The sequence below is a fragment of the Helianthus annuus genome, chromosome 12 (genome assembly GCF_002127325.2).
Source record: "Helianthus annuus cultivar XRQ/B chromosome 12, HanXRQr2.0-SUNRISE, whole genome shotgun sequence".
NCBI lineage: Eukaryota > Viridiplantae > Streptophyta > Magnoliopsida > Asterales > Asteraceae > Helianthus > Helianthus annuus.
The window spans coordinates 15,390,647-15,410,538 of NC_035444.2; the positions used below are offsets into that span (position 1 = coordinate 15,390,647).

General features: G+C 33.3%; 1 protein-coding gene and 2 long non-coding RNA genes across 4 annotated transcripts; 1 reads left to right on the top strand and 2 right to left on the bottom strand.

Annotated features, from left to right (window-relative positions):
• Window positions 1–10,589: 10,589 nt before the first annotated feature.
• Window positions 10,590–13,901, top strand: LOC110904590 (zinc finger MYM-type protein 5-like). Of its 2 annotated transcripts, XR_002572661.2 has the most exons (3): window positions 10,590–10,760; window positions 11,206–13,524; window positions 13,620–13,901. XR_002572661.2 is itself a non-coding variant. In XM_022150428.2 (2 exons), exon 2 carries the CDS (start codon window positions 11,211–11,213, stop codon window positions 12,054–12,056), a length of 846 nt encoding a protein of 281 aa, XP_022006120.1. In that variant the 5' UTR covers window positions 10,590–10,760; window positions 11,206–11,210; the 3' UTR covers window positions 12,057–13,901. The 2 variants fall into 2 exon arrangements, 1 of the variants encoding a protein (XP_022006120.1); XM_022150428.2 differs by having other exon boundaries at window positions 11,206–13,901.
• Window positions 13,902–15,090: 1,189 nt separating this feature from the next.
• Window positions 15,091–17,456, bottom strand: LOC118484810. The gene is made up of 4 exons (XR_004874526.1): window positions 17,372–17,456; window positions 17,099–17,192; window positions 16,195–16,484; window positions 15,091–15,473 (listed from the first exon to the last, which is right to left on the bottom strand). It is a non-coding gene; the product is annotated as an uncharacterized LOC118484810 (long non-coding RNA).
• A 435-nt stretch (window positions 17,457–17,891) lies between these two features.
• Window positions 17,892–19,690, bottom strand: LOC110904589. Its single transcript, XR_004874527.1, has 6 exons — window positions 19,608–19,690; window positions 19,333–19,438; window positions 18,910–19,214; window positions 18,698–18,779; window positions 18,354–18,537; window positions 17,892–18,178 (listed from the first exon to the last, which is right to left on the bottom strand). It is a non-coding gene; the product is annotated as an uncharacterized LOC110904589 (long non-coding RNA).
• Window positions 19,691–19,892: the final 202 nt, after the last annotated feature.

Below are 19,892 nucleotides of genomic sequence, written 5' to 3' on the forward strand. Positions count from 1 at the left end.
CTATTGTATATTTAGCATGTGAATATGAATTCAGTGTTGATTAAATTGTAATATTTACACACCTTAGTGTTATTTAAATTGTAAATATCTACGTGAGCTTACACTTAAGGTTGTATTACATGCTTTGTATGTTGTACTCTACAGGGATTAGCTTCTTCAACTGACAGAGAAATTGGTGATTAAATATTGTTAAATAATTCCTAAATATTTATTGGGTTGGGGTTGGGTCCAATTAGCAAAACCATTGGAGTTAAAGTGTACAAGGACAATCTTATATTTGTTAATTATACTCATTTCTAATTCTTTACTATGTTTAAAAACAACTTTTATTTTACATTGTTATAATATATCTACTAGGCCAATTTATTCTAGAAAGAACACATTCACCATATTAGATACCACAACGATAATTGTTATCATAATTAATCACATTTTAAAGTATTGCTACCCTTTATTAGATAACATAATTTATCAACGTTTTTGTATTATGTCACCTTTTATTTTGGAATTTTGAATTTTTAATACTATTTTGGCTAGATATATCCATTTAAAGATTCAAAGAATTCACGAGTTTAAATTTTAAATCTTAGAACTTATGATAAAATTACAAATAAAACTTTCAAAGTTATATTTAAAGTTTATAAATTTCATTAACAATTAAAAAAAATGAAATCTATCCGGGTTCTAAAAATTGCTATAAAATCATTTGTACAATAACATCTCAATACCTATAAAAAATGAATCAAAACATATTTACCTAAGTGAGAAAAATCATATTTTTATACGTTTATATTGAAAAGTTCTTTTATTACAAAGTTCATCTCATTGCCAGTATATATTCTATGTTTGTGTTAAACCACTCGCAAAGCTCGCGGGATCTTAGGCTAGTCATCCAATATATAAAGTTGAATGAGTGTAGGTAGACGTTTCGTAACACAATCATGATCACTCTAGAAATCACACTTTCTTAAAATATGACTAAACAACATAGAATAATATGTATACCACTCTTTTAGCACGTGCCATTTTTTGTGCTTTTGCTTTCCCTTTCATGTTGTCTATAATCTTGATGGCTTCTCCCTTGAAATCAAAACATACAATGTAGTAGTGCTTGTTTTGTAGTATTGGAATGAACAACATGTCCACTTTCCTAATAGTTCCAAACTCGGTAGTCATCAATGTCGTGGCAATGTTTTCTCTGAAATTTTGTGTGCAGGTCTTTTTGTTCAGTTTTGGTTTGAAGTTGTTTTCTCCCTGCACAGAAACCAGCACAATGTGTTATAAACCAGCACCAGCACAATGTGTTATGAACCAGCACAATAATAGCATTTCATATATTAGACTAACCAGCTATTAATAAAACATTAATATCTCAAAACCAGCACAATGTGTAATAATCCAGCACATTTTGTTAAATGTGCTTTTTCTAATCTGTTATTAAAACCAGCACATATTAGAAAACATACCAGCATGTTGCATGGGCAGAAAACTCTTGCCGGTGAACCTTTGCTTCTGTAGACCTCTTCACTGTTTAGTACCAATGACCAAGCTGTTAGGACTTGGACATGTATGTATAAGTTCGGGTGAAGCGACTCCAGAAATACCCTTGAAAGGTTTGTGTTAAATGCTGTCTCAAATATAAACACCCTGCATTGTTGTAATACACATTAGTTTAAATACTTATTTTTATCCAATTAAGATTTTGTTGGTTTTTATACTTACCAGGGGTCGTCAACTGTCGAGAACATCCATTCGGCTATCCTTACTTCAATTTTTTCAGTTTTTGTTTTTATTTGTACAACTCGCTGCATATATGGTGAACATAAAGGTTCGGCAGGGTGAGTTGTACGTTTGCTTTTCTTCTGGTCTCCGGCGTTTAGGTCTTCACCTATGAATTCTTGTTTTTCACTGTCTTTTTTGGGTTCCTTTTCTGGTGTTTTAAAAACCTCTCCTTACTGTGCTGGTTGACCAGCAGCCTCATTTCCTTCTTTCTTTGCTGGTTGGCCAGCAGTGTCACTTTCTCCCTTTGGTGGTTCATTAGCATCTCCACCTCCTTTCTTTGTTGTTTCCCCATCAGGTTTACCATCTTTAACCTTTTCTCCACCTGCATCCTTTTCTTCTTCACCTATGAATTCTTGTTTTTCACTGTCTTTTTTGGTTTCATTTTCTGGTGTTTTAAAAACCTCTCCTTGCTGTGCTGGTTGACCAGCAGCCTCATTTCCTTCTTTCTTTGCTGGTTGACCAGCAGTGTCACTTTCTCCCTTTGGTGGTTCATTAGCATCTTCACCTCCTTTCTTTGTTGTTTCCCCATCAGGTTTACCATCTTTAACCTTTTCTCCACCTGCATCCTTTTCTTCTTCACCACCAACTCCATGATCAGCACCATCTTTTTTGCTGCTTGCTACCTGTTCTGCCTTTTCTATTTCTTTTATAATCTCTGGCCACATTGAACTGGTGATTCTGAAAGGAGTTGAATCAAATTGTGAGACCACCATTTTTTTTTGTGATTGGGTAAGTTTAACTTCATTCCCTTCTTCCTTTTCATTCCCTTCTTCTGTCTTCTCTCCACTTCCTCCTTTTTTCTTTTCTTCATTCCCTGCTTCTGATTCTTGCTTCTCGAAATTGTACTTTTCACCATATACTACCAATCTTTTTCTCCACTCATCCACAGCATCCACAACCTCCTCACCTTTGTACTTTGTTAAACATTCTGCAATCATTTCGTGTGTTTCTTTGACATGCATGTCCAGCTCTTTTGTTTTGGATTTTATCAGACAAATCCATTCCTGAAAAGATAACCAGCACATTCTTTTTATAAAGTAGCACAAATTGTAAAAGTAGCACATTCTTTTTATAAAGTAGCACAAATTGTAAAAGTAGCACATTTTCCATTTTTATTTTTACATACACATGATAAAAGTTTACAATAAAAGTAGCACATTTCAAACTAGCACAGTTTTATAATCCATTTAAACCAGCACACTTTAGCACATAAATCAGCACAATTTCACATTCCAAATTCTAACATTAAACTAACATATACTAGGTATAAACTAGCACAATTTAACATTCCAAACACTAAATGTCATAAAAGTAACACATTTTTTAACAAATGTCATAAAAGTAGCACATTTTTTCAATAACCATCTAAACCAGCACTTTTTTCAGTAATACTACAGATAAACACAATAAAATAGAAATTACCACTCCACTTGTTGGATTTGTAAGTGGAATTTGTGAGAGTTTTTCCTGGGATTGTGGAATGTCCAAACTTTGTGTAATGTCTAGAGATTCTGGGAAGTCACTAAAGTAATGATTTCTAGCTTCATCAGTTTCCTTTGAGATTTGTTGATATGTGGATAGAGGTTGTTCAGCTGGTGTTTTTTTCTTTATCTTCAGTTTTACCTTCAAATTCTTTCGTTTTTCACCAGTTGTTGTTGCTTTCAAACTTGTTTTCTTCTTACTCTTCACCACCTTTTGAGTAGGTGTTTGTGTTGTCAAGGTGAGTTTCTGTGCTGGTTTCCCATCTTTTTCACTTCTCTTTCTTTTATTGCTTTCCACCACCGGACCAAGCTTTTTAATTGTATCATTTTTATGATACATTACAGCTGGTATCATCTTCTGTGTTGGATTTGTTCTTTGGTATGTATCATGCGCATAAACCAACTGATTGATTTACAAGTTAGTTTTTGTTATTATGTTTGATAAAAAACAATAAATATAAATCATTTTTAGATAACTACAACATACCACTAGAAATGTTATCGGTCCGATGTAATGTGCTGCTTTAGATTGGAACCAGCTTGTTGTCTTTCTGTTCAAGCAGTCGATCACGTAGCTGCACCAGTCAACATCCTTAATATCTACATCAGGTTGCAATGTTGTAAGGAATTTCATGTTGACGTTGCCACCGTGTGTGAGCTCTGCCATTATTGAGTTGAACATTACAAGAAAGTTCAGTTGAAATAGCCTTCCACTCTCCTTCTGTTCTTTCACAACATGAATAATATGATGCATTTTTGGCAGTTCATCATCAATTTTAAATTGATTTCTAAACTCTGCAACAACTGGATCACTCATTGATGGTTTAGTCAACTCCTTAACCTTCACTTTACCCATTGGTATGCCAAGAACTTCTTGTACTAGGTTAGGTGTTATCACTACATTATGTGTACCAAGATTCAGTGTGTTGATTGTAGGTTCATAATTGTTAGCGAGCCAGTATCCCAGATCAGTTGGTATTTTTGTTATATCAAAGTTCTTCATGCTTTCAAATCCCATGTTATCTACTTCTGCTTTCTGTTCGTCAGATAACACTTGCATGAATTGAGCAAGGTTTTTTGGGCTGTTCCTGATTCTAATTCTTTTTTTCTTATCAAATTCCTTGAAAAGTGTTGATCGTATAGGTTCAACGTTTGTGGCAACAGCTTTTAGTGCTGTTTTTTGTTTCTTTTCCGGTTGTTCGAAGTCACTGTCTGATGAGCCTGCAAGTAATTTCAGAAGAAACATAGTAACCAGCACAAGTTATAAAGTGTACTATATATTAAAAAAACAATAACCAGTACCATTTTGATCATTTAATACATAATAAACCATGATTTTTATAATTCAAAACATCATTGTTACATAAGGTTCAGAAAAACATGATCATAATACATAACAGCATTGATAACATTAGAAAACTAAAACAAACAACATAAACATGATGATCATAGCAGGAGCTGGCTAGATTGCTACTTCCTTCCAAAATTCTTGACTGAGATTATAGGTTTTTCCTCATCTTCTTCATGTTTAGGTTGTAGGATGGGGATCTTTTGTTTTTCATCATCTTCTTCTTTTTTGGGTTGTACAACTGAGATTTCAGGTTTCTCATCAATCTCTTCTTTTATGGGATCTGAAGGTTCACCACCAGAAGTAGGATGATTGGTATAGTTTGGCCCCCAGATTGCTACTTCATTCCAAAATTTCGGACTCATATAATATTCCTTTTTTGTTGGTCTTACAACTTTTAGTGGAATGGGATGCAAAGGTTCGTTATCAAAAGTAGGGATTGGTTCTCCTGGTTGTACAATTTGTAGTGGTTTGGGATTGTACAGCTCTGTTTTCACACACAAAAAAGCAACTGAAACTTATATTACTTATCTCCTGAATTTAAAAGTAGCACAGTCGGTAAACCAGCACAGATTTGGAACCCAAAAAAACCACTTGTGCTAGTTTCTTCTAAAACACTAAAGTAGCACAGACGGTAAACCAACTAGAATTTGTGCTAGTTTACTAGAAAACACTAAACCCTTTGTGCTAGTTTCTTCTAAAGCAATAAACTAGCACAGATAGTAAACTAGCACAGATAGTAAACCAGCACATATTTGGAACCCAAAAAACCAACTAGAACTTTGTGCTAGTTTCTTAAAAAACACTAAACTAGCACGGAAGTTAAACCAGCACCGATTTCAAAACCAGAAAACCAACCACAACTTTGTGTTAGATATTTCTAAAACACTAAACTAGCACATAGGTTAAACCAGCACATAAAATAAACCAGCACAAAAAATAAACCAGCACTATTTCATTAAAACACAACGATGGATCTGTTTTATAAAATGCAGAACATGAATCAGTTTAGACATATTAAAACCCTAGAAATCTGTTCGTTTACAGATCCTTAACAAACCTTCGAAATCGTCATCAGGTTTTGTTTCTTTATGCTTCTGGCTTCTTGTGGATCTCTTAGAACCTGTGTAATCGATTTGATTTCGAAGAAACTTAGAAAAACCGTACAAAATTGAAACGAATACACCAAAATGCAAAAAAAAAAAATGGAACGTACTCTCTGAATCCATCGTTGATGCTGTTTTTGTTGTTGTTTGTTCGATTTTCGTCTCTCTTATTGTCGATTTTAGGGGACGTTTCTTAGCCATTGGGAAGTTTTGAGAGAGAGTGAAGAAGAACTGTTTTGAATCGTCAATAACTGCTTTCCTTTTTGTCCAGTACTATCTTTTTGTTTATGGCGAAAATACCCCCGCGCGTTTTAATTGTTTACTTATCTAGTTTAATATTAGGGATTTAATCTGGTCCATTGGTTGTTTAAAAACATGGTGTAGATTGCTTCTTAGGCAACTTAGGCAAAATAGGCTTCTTAGGGGAACCGCCCCCTGTATTTATATTTACAATATCATTTTTAGATTTTGTTTTCGATGAACACAATGAATTAAAATCATGTTAGTTAAAGAAAGAAAATAATAATAGACAATGTAAAAGAAAAAAAATTCAGAACAAGCAAAAAGATCGAATCCACAAAATTGTAAAAGTAGCATGGTAGTTCAAAGATAATAAACACAAGGGTAAATTATATTTTTCGTTTTTTATGTTTGTAGCGGGTTGTAATAAATGCCCTTTGACTTCAATAACTACGTTCACAATCCTTTATTTGTAAAACTTATTACACCTTACGTCCTTTAACACTAACCAAGTTAAAATTTTAAGTTAAGCCTGATCATATGAGGGTAGATTGGTAATTTTACTTATTTGTTAAATAAATTAATATATACACACATATAACTTTAGGGGAGGTTCATTTGAGAAGAATCTTCTTATAAGAAGAAAAATAAATTAATCTAGGCCCTTTATTTTTTTGATCAATGGTTTTGAATCAAGATATAATTTTTGTCTACTTTTAATTAATGATTTAATTAATAAGGGTATGATAGACATTTTGATTTAGAATACTAATACTCAAGTCTTATTAATGCCACCATAATTTCCTCCTTCACCACCATTAGTGTGTTGGTCCTACACCAATTTTATTAGAAGTGACAAACTTATTTAAAAGTGTTGTGTCCTACATATATTTTATTACGAGTCAACAAATTATTTAAAAGTGTTGGGGTCCTACACATTCTCTACCTTACACCAAAATATTGTTTTTATGGTGTAGGAAACGTTGAATATGTAAGAACATGTACATGATTGTTTTTATTGTGTAAGGTGCAAAATTATCTTATAGGATGACTCATTAAATGATCAAGGTTCATTAATTTGAATAGTAAAAATAAAGGATAAACTTATTAAATGATTTGTTCTAATTACATTTGTACCCTTTATTCTTTTTATTCTTAATTTGTAATTTCTCCTCTCATTGGAACTCTCCACTATAACTTTATCTCTCTCAACTCTCTCCAACTAACCTGCACTACCACTACTAAATCCAACCGGCCACCACCACCGTATCTCGACCACCACCGCCAACCGTATCCCCGCTGCCACCATCGTATCCACGCCGCCATTACCAACACCACCATCGTAGACCGAAAAACAATTGCAAAAAATTCACACAATAGACAAACCTAATCATCAAATTTCAAAATTTTCACACACACAACAACAACAATCATTAAACTTTCAAAACCAGAAAAATCAACCTAAAAGAAAGAAAAAAAAATCAAACAAATTTCAAAACTTTAATCTATCATACTCAACCACATATCTAATCTCAATAACCCAACTTTGAAATTCCCAAAAACTTAACTTCAAATCAAACAACACCATTAACCAGATCAAGAATTGTGGTTGACGTGTTTGACTTGCGATCATGAATAATGCCAGAAAAAACATGATGTTCTGATGTAGAAGAGGATGCAGGTGGAGATGAAGATAGGTTGTGTGGGTTCATGTTTATGTCATCCATTGTTGACTGATTTGGACCAAATTGAAATCTTGGGTTCTTGATTTTAACAATTGGGTGGAACACGAAGTTGAGTGTGGTGGCAGGTGGTGGTGGGTATTGGTTGGGGAAGAAAGGGTGGGTTTAGAGGGTGTTTGATGGCAGTGGGTACGACTCAAATATGATTACAAAATTCACTTTTAGGTTTTTGCTTTTTTTATTAAACTATTTTTAATTAAATCGGCAAAAGACTAAACTACCCTTATGTGTTATGACTTCACTCAAAATTTTAATTGGGTTAGTGGTAAAGGACGAAAGGTGTAATGAGTTTTTCAAATAAATGATTGCGACTGAGATATTTTGACCTTTAAAGCCATTGCACGCGCATACACCAGATCTGGACAAAAAATGTTTGAATCTTTTGCAACCCGCTACAAACATAAAGGACGAAAAATGTAATTTACCCTAATCACAAACAAAAGGAGCAAGGTAAAAGTTGAATTAAGTAAATGTGGTACGTCCAAACGAAAAAAGTCACAAACAAGCTATACAACCAAAGGAAAAAAACCGTACAAGAGGGCGAACATGGTAGTTAAAAGACAAGTCTTATAAAAGCGATAGTTAAAATATCATATCACATAAAAGTGTACAACCAAAGGGAAAACACAGAAATCTTTTTATACTAATAAATGAAAATCTTTTTTTGACACATGTCAATCTCTAATACTTTTTTTTTTTATTTTTCAAGTTTTTTCTATTAAAAATAATTTAACTAAATATAATTTAGATAAGGATAAGAACTTTTTTAATCAAATTTTGAATTAATAATCTCCTTATCTTGTTTTTTCAATTTCCTTTTCCTTTCAAACAGTAGTTTAATTAAATATAAGTTAGATAAGGATAATAATTTTTTTATCAAATTTTGAATTAATAATAATATGTAATTTGTATTATTTTTCTTCTCCGTAGGAGATAGAAAAAGTTTTCTTTTTCCTTGTAGAACCAAGCAAATATATAAATTTTTATTCTCATGTAAATTAGATTTGGTTAAATAATTTGATAGAATACAAAAATAAGAAAATAATTAGATTTATCTATTATTTCTTTTATTTTTTCAATTATCAATAATCATATAATAGTTCATTTGTTCTACCACGTGTAACACATATGTTTCTAACCTATTAATAAATTAATAAAATTTTAACATTTTTAATAAGTAAATAGTATATCGAATTTATCATTTAAATACATATCTTGACTACTGTATATGTTAATCGATTACATAATATTTATTTAACTCTTGCAATACACGAGATATTTTAAAGATATAACTATATTGCTTATTATACGTGCAATTTTCAATCAAAGCGTTATTATCTATATATTAAAATCACAAAGAAATGAACATTACTTTTTATATATTATATTATAACAAAATATTATAATAATTGTTATTCTCTTTACTTTTTAACTTTGATAAGTTTGGTGTCAACCGGTACTTGTATTGAAAATACCGGTTCAACACTAAAAGTCGGTACCAGATTGAGTTTCATAGTCTTTTAGTTCGAGAAATTTGGTACTGCTAACCAGTACCATTTGCTCATCCCTGATCACGAGTACCGTACGAATAACAACGGTATCGTACACCTTTTTTTTCAGTTTCAGGGGTAGGGATGAGCTCAGTGCCAACTGATACCCCGGTTGGGGTATCGGTATATGAATGTAAAAACCGATAGCGAACCGGTACCAGGAACGCCAAACGTCAGTACCGAACTGATACCTAGGATCTTTTGGTTCAGGAAACTCGGTACCGGTACCCTTTACTATTTGCCCATATCTGACTACGGGTTTCTACCGAACAACATCATTACCATACAACTTTTTAGTTGATTTTCTTTCGGTTATTTTTTTAGTTTTTTTTTATACATTTTTTTTTATTCTTGTCAGCGGTTTCGTGTGTAACACGATTGTACTGATTTCAAACACATATAAACAAAGACTAAATAACAAAATAAGTTCGCCGCAACACGACAGTTTTTATAACCAGTTTCCTTAAATGTAATCGATTATAATATAATGATTGTTTAAATGATTTTTTTATATACGCCATAAACAATAACTTCATTTGCCCACATGGTATGCCGTCCACGTCTTTCTGCCCCGGATCTGAGGGTGCATTTCCAATATCATTGAATACTCTTTTTTTCGCCGCTCAATACTTTGTTCATTTAAAAATGCCAACAAAAATGTATTGTTATGACTGTAATTTTTAATTATTTAGTACCTATGTTTTATTTGCTTTGCTATTTTCTATACCTATTTAACGGAAATTACATCATTGGTATCAACTTTACACATCGTTCTACCACTAGTACCCCATAGGTAGGGATGAGCACGGTACTCGTTCGACAAAGAAATACAGGGAAATTGGTACCGATACCAGTACCGGTATCGAAAAACAAGGAAAATGGAAACTGGTAATGATTTTATCCACTTGTATTTTTTTTGAACGGCCAACAAAATCAATCACAAGCACTTTCAGGGCACCCACTGGATCAAACGCAGTACTCCGAGAGTAACCCGAGTCCACCACCAATTCTGGGAAAAACCCGATAACCCACCCGCTCATAGGCACGACGGTGAAATTGCCGGTAAAACCCGTTTGGCTTAAGGATCGAACCCAGATTTCCCTGAGTCTCATATCATTGTCCACCAATGTCTCACTCTGCACCAAGTGGAAATTGAACTTGCATTTCTCACAGGGGCGGTTTTGGGCCTGTGCAAGTCGGGCCACTGCACAAGGCCCAAATTGGCAAGGGGCCCAATTTTTTTTGTAAGTTTCTATTAGTTATGTATTATATCTGATAATTTTAAGCCCAAAACAAAAACCCAACTCAGATTTGGGCCCCAATCCCCAAATCCGATTACAACTTCATGTTGGCTGGGGTGGGCGACTAAACAAATCCCAGAACGAAGAACGCAAACTGTCACGATTCATCTTCATCTCCATCTCCAAGGCTATTCGTTGGGTGATTACTGATTAGGAATTGCGAGTTTTGGCCGACATCATCATACAATCGCTCGCGGCTCGCCTGATCAGGTATTGTCATGGAATTCAGAAATTTTATTTGAATGGAAAGGGATTTGCAAATGTTTCAGTTTCATATCATTCATTCAAAAACATCGAGAATAATTGTCAGTGATCTTTAATCCATAGTTTAACATTTCATAGTTGACCGCTTACAAACTTTTTGTCGAAATGCCCCAGTGAAGTGTTGTGCCTTTATAATGGATTTTATTGTTTTTTATCAGTTTTTAATATTCCTTTGAAGTAAATCTATTATTCTCATTAATCCCAATGCCATTAAATAGTTGAAGGTTATCTAAATTTTATTTCAATGCTAAATAGTTGAAAACTCACCCTTAATGCTAATCTATTACTCTATTAATCCCAATGCCATCTTATTTTGAGGATTATGTTAGTTAATTATTTTAATGTTAAAACCTTTTAGAGTTAATGTTGAAACTTTGTATTTTTTTTCTAGATATTATGCCTCCCGTTCCCAAATACAAATACCTATCTGGTTGTCAAAAACGTAAAAAGAAGAAGCTAGAGGAAGAAAGAGCAAAGGCTGACAAAGGGCCGCGTATACACAAATTTTTCTCAAAACTATCTCAAAGTTCTAGTTCTAATGTGGATGCTAACGTGGGTGAAGATAATGCGGATGTTAATGTGGAGGAAGCTAATATGGGTGAAGATGATGCTAATGTTAATGTGGATGAAGCTAATGTGGGTGAAGGTGATATGAATGCTAATTTGAATGAAGCTAATATGGGTGAAGATGATGTTAATGTTAATGTGGATGAAGCTAATGTGGGTGAAGATGATGTTAATGTTAATGTGGGTGAAGATAATGATAATGGTAATCCTAGTATTGATATTTTTGATCCTAGAACTTGGGATTCGCTTAATCCTAACTTGAAAAATGAATTGGTTAAGAAAGGTCCAAAAAGAGAGTTGACTATTGATAAGGGTCTCGTGGATAAAGATGGAAGGCGATTTTCTAAAGTCATGTATACTAGAATTCTATCAAACAGGGAGACACGTGAAAGAGAATGGCTAGTGTATTCAAAAGAGCTTGACAAACTCTTTTGTTTTTGTTGTAAACTTTTTAAACAAGGGCATCCGAAAGGTGGGTTAGATAACGAAGGTTATGCGGATTGGAGGCATGCTTCTCAAGGTCTTAAAGCGCATGAAGTTAGATTTGAACATCTCAAGAATATGCATCAATGGTTTGAAATGCGCCAAAGGTTAGAATGCAATGAAACAATTGACAAAGGAACTTATGAGCAATTCAAAAAAAGAAAGAGATTATTGGAAAGAAGTTATTTTTAGGATTATTGCTCTTGTGAAATTTCTTGCTAAACATGGACTAGCATTTCGCGGAAAACATGAGAAGTTGTATCAAAAGAGCAATGGAAACTTTTTGGGTTTGATTGAGATGTTGGAAGAGTTTGACCCGATTATGAAAGAGCATGTGCGACATATCATGAGTGATGAACTCCATGTACATTATCTTGGGCATAACATTCAAAACGAGTTGATACAATTACTAGCTCATCAAATTAAAACAGAAATCATCACGAAGATAAAGGAAGCAAAGTATTACTCCATAATACTTAATTGCACCCCCGATACAAGTCACCAAGAACAAATGTCTATAATTGTGAGGTATTTGAATTTTAACTCTAATTCTAATTATGCGACCATTGAGGAATCTTTTTAGGTTTTTTGGTTGTTGATGATACTACCGGTAAAGGACTTTTTGAAGTTACGTCTAAGGAATTAGATCTCTTGGTCTTAATATCGGTGATATGCGTGGTCAAGGCTATGATAATGGAGCAAACATGAAGGGAAAAAAAGTGGAGTTCAAAGGAGATTCTTAGAAAAAAAAATCCTAGAGCTTTGTATAGTGCTTGTGGTTGTCATAGTCTTAACCTTGCACTGTGTGACATGGCTAACACCATTACTAAGTCTAGAGAGTTTTTTGGAACAATACAACGCATTTATACGATCTTTGCCAATTCCATTAATAGGTGGCATATTTTAAAAGAAAATGTTAAAGGGTTGACTCTTAAGTCATTGTCTACCACTCGTTGGGAAAGTCGTGTAGATAGCATTAAGCCTATTGGAACTCAACTTGTAGATGTAAGAAAAGCTTTGAAAGAAGTTAGGGCCTCGGATAATGATCCTAAAATTCAAAGCAAAGCTAAATCACTTGAAAAGTATGAGGTTGGTGACTATGAATTTTTGGTACAAATCGTCATTTGGTATGAAATATTATCAAATGTGAATGTGGTGAGCAAAAGATTGCAATCAAAGGATGTGGTTCTTGATGTTGCTATTGATGAAGTGGACAAATTGATTAAATACTTCAAAAATTATAGAGAAGTGGGGTTTTCTAAGGCAATTGATGAAGCTATAGAAATTGCCAATGAATTGGGTGTTGATGCGGAATTCCCTCAAAAACGTGTGATACGTAGGAAAAAGCAATTTGATGAGAATTCAAGTGTAGAAGTTATATTTTCACTCGATGAGGATTTTAAAGTCAATTATTTTTTATGTATTGTAGATCAAGCTATAAGTTCTCTTGAAACAAGATTCGATCAATACCAAAAATTCAAAAAAAATATATGGTTTTTTGTTTCCTAAAAAGTTGAAGATACTTGATGAAAAAGATCTTAAGTCTTGTTGTTATCGTCTTCAAGATGCATTGAAATGTAACGAAGAATCGGACGTTGATGCTAAAGAACTTTATTTGGAGTTGAAGTTGATCAAGACATTCTTACCGAGTCACATTGAGGTTAGCCCTATTGATGCTTTAAACAATATCTTTCGGCTAGGTGATTTTCCTAATGCTATAAATGCATATAAAGTGCTTGACAATTCCGGTAACAGTGGCATCGGCAGAAAGAAGCTTTTCAAAATTGAAGTTGTTGAAGTCTTATTTGCGATCGATAATGTCCCAAGAAAGACTTAATGGCTTGGTGATGATATCTATTGAAAACGAAATACTAGAAGGTATGGACTATAAAGACTTGATCGAGAGCTTTGCTTCCAAAAACGCTAGGAGAGCCTCACGATTTGCTTAAGTAAGTTAGTTTGATTATTTTGCTACACTACTATTGTTTTGTATATTTTTATAACAATTAATCAATTAATGTCGTATTGTGGTTTTTAGATATATAATTCATAAGTTTATATTATACAAAGAGGGCCCAATTTTTTTGTCTTGCACGAGGCCCAAATTTTTTTTATTAATCTCGGGGACGGCCCTGATCTCTCAAAAGAAATATAAGTCTTCTACCATTTGATCTAGAGATCATTGACAATTTCACATGTATAAAAGTTGGTTACAATGATGTAAATTCCAATAAATAGATATGAAAATGGCAAAATAAGTAAACAATAGTTTTTTTTTAATTCTAATTTTTTTAAAAGGTTCCAGATTCTCTCTTGAATCTCGATAATCAGTTTAATTATATTTCACAGTGTAGTCGCTTTAAGTCTATCGTCTATTTATAACTAGTTTAAGAACCCGCGAGGTTCGCGGGTGGACTAAAACACAAATGAATAAGTTTAATTTATTGAAGTAATCGTTTGAATTAAATAACCGTTCAAGTAATAATAAATTAGTAAACTACAATGAGACAAATAATGTAATATCTCGAGATACATGATGATGCAAATTTGTGTAATATTGTGTTTATGGAAGATAATGGATAGCGAATTATAAGTGAACGTACTGTTTATTTATGTAGAATTTTAGGTTAATATTTAAGTGTGTGTATGAGTATACATGTTGTGTATTACATTAACAAAATTGATTAAAAAACAACAAAAAATAAACATTAAATGACTTCAAAAAAAATGTTATGGATCATTTTAGAGAACAGTTATGAAAGCAAACTTATTAGGAAAGTCTAGGTTATATGCCCGTAAGCTTCACGGGTTATGGATTGTGTTAAAAAATCTATATCTATAAAAGTATTTTTTTTTGTATGATTCTATATAGACACGTCGAGGGAGAGACATAACTTGTGCTTGAGTAACAACAATCAACTTTGATCATAGATTCAACTCATTTGGGTTGCGAAATATATTCATATGTCATATGTTTTAAAATAAAATTAAAGATAAAACAGTATGAAAACGATTTCGTCATCAAATAGACCCAAATGACAACATTATATTATATATGTAACAAAAAAAACAATAGCAAATAAAAATCAATTTAAAAGGGTATAAACTACATTACGCAATGAATTTTCGTTACATAATCCAAATGTATGATCTCAAGTGTGTTCACAAGAAGATTATTAAAGCACCAAACTATCTAGAAAAAATATCCAAATTAAACCACAACATATATGAAAACAAAAACAAAAGAACTTGCATCTTACTCAAATTCGCTAGCATTACTACATCCGAAACAATACTTTGACATCCTTGTATTCCATAGACTTCTATGAGTCAAAGTTACCATCCCACCAAGAAATTTAGATCCCCAACCATAAACAAATTACATCAAATCACATAATATCCTCTGCCTCTTCTTGAACACGCCATAAAAAAATGAAACACACACTTGAAGCACAAGACTACTCATGTTGGAAGATGCAGGAGACTTCTTAAGCTCTAGCCCAGTTCTCGAGTCACCAGAAATAACCCCTCTAACTTCTTTACCCAAAATATTGACACCTGTAACTTTCTAAGAGACCTTGTTCGCATCACTTCGCTCAGCCTTGCCACCTTGTGATATGAAATTTAGTATAGATTATACGTAATCTTACCTTTTATATATTATAAATCATGTAAAATAAAACTTAAAACTTACGTCTTCCTTGTATTCATTCATGATTATAACAAAAAGGAAAAAATAATAATTAGTTGCATTCTTCAATTACTGTTATTTTGCTGGAGATAAATAAAACTTAACAAAAAAGAAACCAACTCCTTCACACTCTTAAGGTTGGGGTAACTGAGAAGTATCAAAATTTTAATAAAAAATTACAGTAAAAAGACCAAAAAATAATGGTTCAAGTGTGAGGATGCATAAACATAAGTAACATACGTCTCGACCCTATGTAGCATGTTTAATGAGGCTTTGTTGACTTTCAAGAAAACACTATTGAGGGTCTAATGACAAAAACAAAAAAAAAAACAATAATAAACAACTTTTATGCAATAGATGTTTGAAAAATAGCAAGGGTAGCCAACTATAGTGTTACACCCCAGCTCTAACTAACACTCATAGGCTCACAACAGATACAATCATAAATCAATTGTTCTATAACAAAAACTTACTTGGTTTCCAGTGATATATATTAATAAAAAAAATGTTCCAGCACTCAATTAACCTGTTACTGTGCAATACTAAACCCGATTAATAACGTTTGACTAAACCAAACACCCCATCCTTAAACCCCAATGGGAAAGACTTGATTATTTTTTACGTAGGAACGGAAATCACCTTGAACAAACACTTATTAGTACCCAGATGGAAAGCGTAGGTGATCCTGTCACAGTAACCGCAATGTTTCCACCCATTTCAGTTGGATTAGTAGTTGACTTCATTCGTATAATCGGTTCTACACAAAGAGAAATAGAACAATTATATAAATCATTATAAAAGCGAAAAGTATGACCCTATTTTGAAAGAAAGAACCTGATAACTGGGGATTAAAGAAGAAGATGTAGCCTTGTCCACCCCATCCGAAAACAAAAGCAAAAGTCATTCAACCACACATTCCTGTTCTTGTCCTGCTTTCATACACCTTAGTGAAGTTACTAAATTGACCTTCAGAGCAAGAAAACTGTGACTATTTATCAAAATAGACCTTCCAGTATATGTAAATTATGAAATTGCCACCACTGTTTGGCTTCACTCTATAACAAACACCCTGTACATTTTCACTTATTCCGAAACACCACCTAATTCCTATAACCCTTGTTTTAATGTCTTCACAGATTTCTTCCTACCCACAAAAATGTTCAAGAAAAAAAACATAATAATCCAATTCTCCCTCGCCCAACATGTACACAAACAACTATACAACATGCCGACCCGTGATTGTCCCCCTCTCGAGTCGGCTGATGTTGCAAAACTCGGCATGAACCACATCATATAGCCAACCAAACACCAATTCAAATTGATTATTAATTAATTACAACTACCATGATCTAAACACCATTAAAAAAACTTGGTTGTCAACTTAAAAGACCATTATTATTTATGAACCACCATGACACTATCATAATTATAAGCCAATTAAATAGGCATTGCCCAATGAATAGACACCCGTAAAACCAGAAAATCAACCCGATGGACAATAACTATTGTTTTAAACACAAAAGGGGATAAGGAAGGAACATACTGGCCAACCAGAACACGATCCATGTCTTGTATGTCAGCTTCAAGAAACCGACACCCACGCATAAACTTTTCAGTTTGGTATGAATCATTCTTTCCTGAAACACGATTTTGAGGTTACAAAAATTGAAGTTATATGCACTTTCCTTGCATGCTTCTTATAATAATCAACATGTGACCATTTACCATTCTCTTTCTTATTAAACTCCAAACTCTCATATCCTAATAACGTAATGCCAGTTTAAAGGGAATGGTATAAAGTCTCGAAAGCCCGTACCAAGAAATAACCGTTTTTCGGCTGTCATCACGAAATACTTTTCCAGTGATTCATTTGCAGCAGCTACTATGTCAGCTTAGAGTGACGGAAAACTTTTCAACTCCTGCAAAGAATAACCACATCTCATAAGTTCTTTTAAAATGAAGTGTAGCTAAGGAGAGAAAGTTAATGAGTTAAGTCAATGAAACGTGTGAGTTTTTTACATGATTAGTAAAAAAACATGTTATTTATTAAGTTTTACTTAATGCATCAACAGAAGCCTCAGATGGTCCCTTGATATGTCCAAGAGCTTCATCTATATCCTTGCTCAGGAGCAACCAAGTGAGGCTGGTAACCATCAGCCTCTAAAACTTTATGACGTTACTGTCTGACGGGTGGCGGTACAATGGAAGCATTTTCAACGCCGCTGGTAGCTGATGATCTAAGTATCTAACACTCCATATATTCTATATCACAAACTTATCAATACAACACAGACATACATGTTCAAATGAAAAAAGTGAACACAAATGAAGGTAGCAGAAAATGGTAGATGCTCATGCCAGCATCAATAGCAATTCTCCGACCAAAATAACTTTCAAATTTTTGCTCTTTCATAGCCTTCGGTGCATTATCCGCTAAAAGCTTCGTTAACCCTAATTACAAAAATTGGTTTGGCCAAAAATCGATCCGTCCTGTAGGAACTGAGGTGGGTTCTACTTTCGGGATCAGTGTTATTTCTTTTTCTATAAACTTGTGAACTATCCAGCAGTATATTATTCTTCTAGTGCCTTTTGTCTATCTTTTTCTTTCACTTCAGCTATTCTCCTGAAATTTCATAACTGCTACATATGATATTTCATATAACAATTAAGGGGGCGTTTGACATTGCGTTTTTACACTACCAACTGATTACTGTGTTTTTAAGTCAGTTTCTAATGTTTTAAGTATATTGAAACCGATTTATGAGTAGCTGCAAAAACAGATCTAAAAAGTTACTTACTTATAAAGGCTATCTGTAGATGAGGAAGCCAGTTCCTGTTTTTGAGCATCTCTCTCGTTTTGAAGGTTGTCCAAATGTTGATCGGTTGCAGCCACTTTCCCAGTTTCAGAAGTTGAGTCGAGATTTTTTGGACGTTTGTGATCTCCGTACGCTTGATCGACTTTTTCGGTTTGGCATGTACTTTCTAGCAAGCATGCCAAAAACTAAAAGTTAATAAAAATTTGAAATGATTAATAATTTACTGGATAAAAAAGTAAAATGTTATTTTCGTCACTCAAGTTCATTGAGCCATCGTTTCACATGTGCACTGGTTATATCTTTCTAAGAAACAACAGTAAGCACACCTTGGATCTGGTCAACGATCTCTGCCATTTCTTGATCTCGGCATCAACTCCTCTTGATGTTGGGGCATGGTCAATTCAGGTTCTACGGTTTAAAATATAATAAAAAAGTGGAATAAAATACTAAATTAGCTATGAGTTCATAAGCGTAAGAAATTCGAATTAAAATATAATAAAAAAGTGGAATAAAATACAAATTAAGGTTCTAGTGATACCTGTATTGGTTAAAATCGGATGTCATGGCGAAGACGGCTACGTCGTTAAGCAAGAAGGTAGTGGTGATTCCTTAGAATAATATATAGATTTATCTTCGATATTAATGCTTTTCAGCAAGTGATTTGATTTTGGAGTTTCCTTGTGAGCATTACTTGTCTTGGTTTCGGTGGCGCACCATTTTCACAACCAACTTTCTTCATGTCTGACTCACTAAACTTGTCCATCTTTTTGTTTGTGTCGTCGACCTCAAAACTTGAACTTTTAGGGACTCCAATCTTCAAGTCTTTTCCCATTTCAATAATTTCTACAATAGCAAATTAAAATATTAAGTGGTAATAACTCTATGTATTATATAACACTGTCATGTTCGTTTGTCTTTTTGGTAATAAAACTCTAAAATTAAAGCAATACTAATTTATTACCGAGTTCAGATGTTCCAGGCCTTGCAACTTGAGCAGAAGTGATATCACGAGACAAAACATTTGCTTGGGAGCTATTAACTTCTACAACCCTCTTTGGCCATGAACTCTTAATAACACAAATGAAACAGTACGATTAATTGAAGAAGTAGATGCTTGAATTTTTATACAAAATTATTTGATACAGAATAAGCACAATTTATCGTAAGAATCAGCGTTCATAGTATACTTTACACGATAAATAGTGATTTAAAAGAAAGTAGAGACTGAAAAATTACCTGAGTTCCACTTTCATTGTTGCTCCCACCCTTAGCATTCAACTCTTTGCTTACTTCATCATCGTCATCACTGAACAAATGATCTTTCATAAAGAAGAATAATTTATGAATAATAATAATAATACCTACATACATACCAGAGATCAACATGATTAAAAGAAAGAAATCATAATATAACTTAATATCAAACGATTCACAAATCAAAAGATGAAAAAAATCAAGATAACAATCAACAATAAATATTGAAAAAATCTATGTTGGATCTACAAAGATCACATAAGAACA

What these genes read in the sequence shown, in the direction of transcription:
- LOC110904590 (XM_022150428.2), top strand. Translation starts at nt 11,211, where the DNA reads ATGCCTCCCGTTCCCAAATACAAATACCTATCTGGTTGTCAAAAACGT.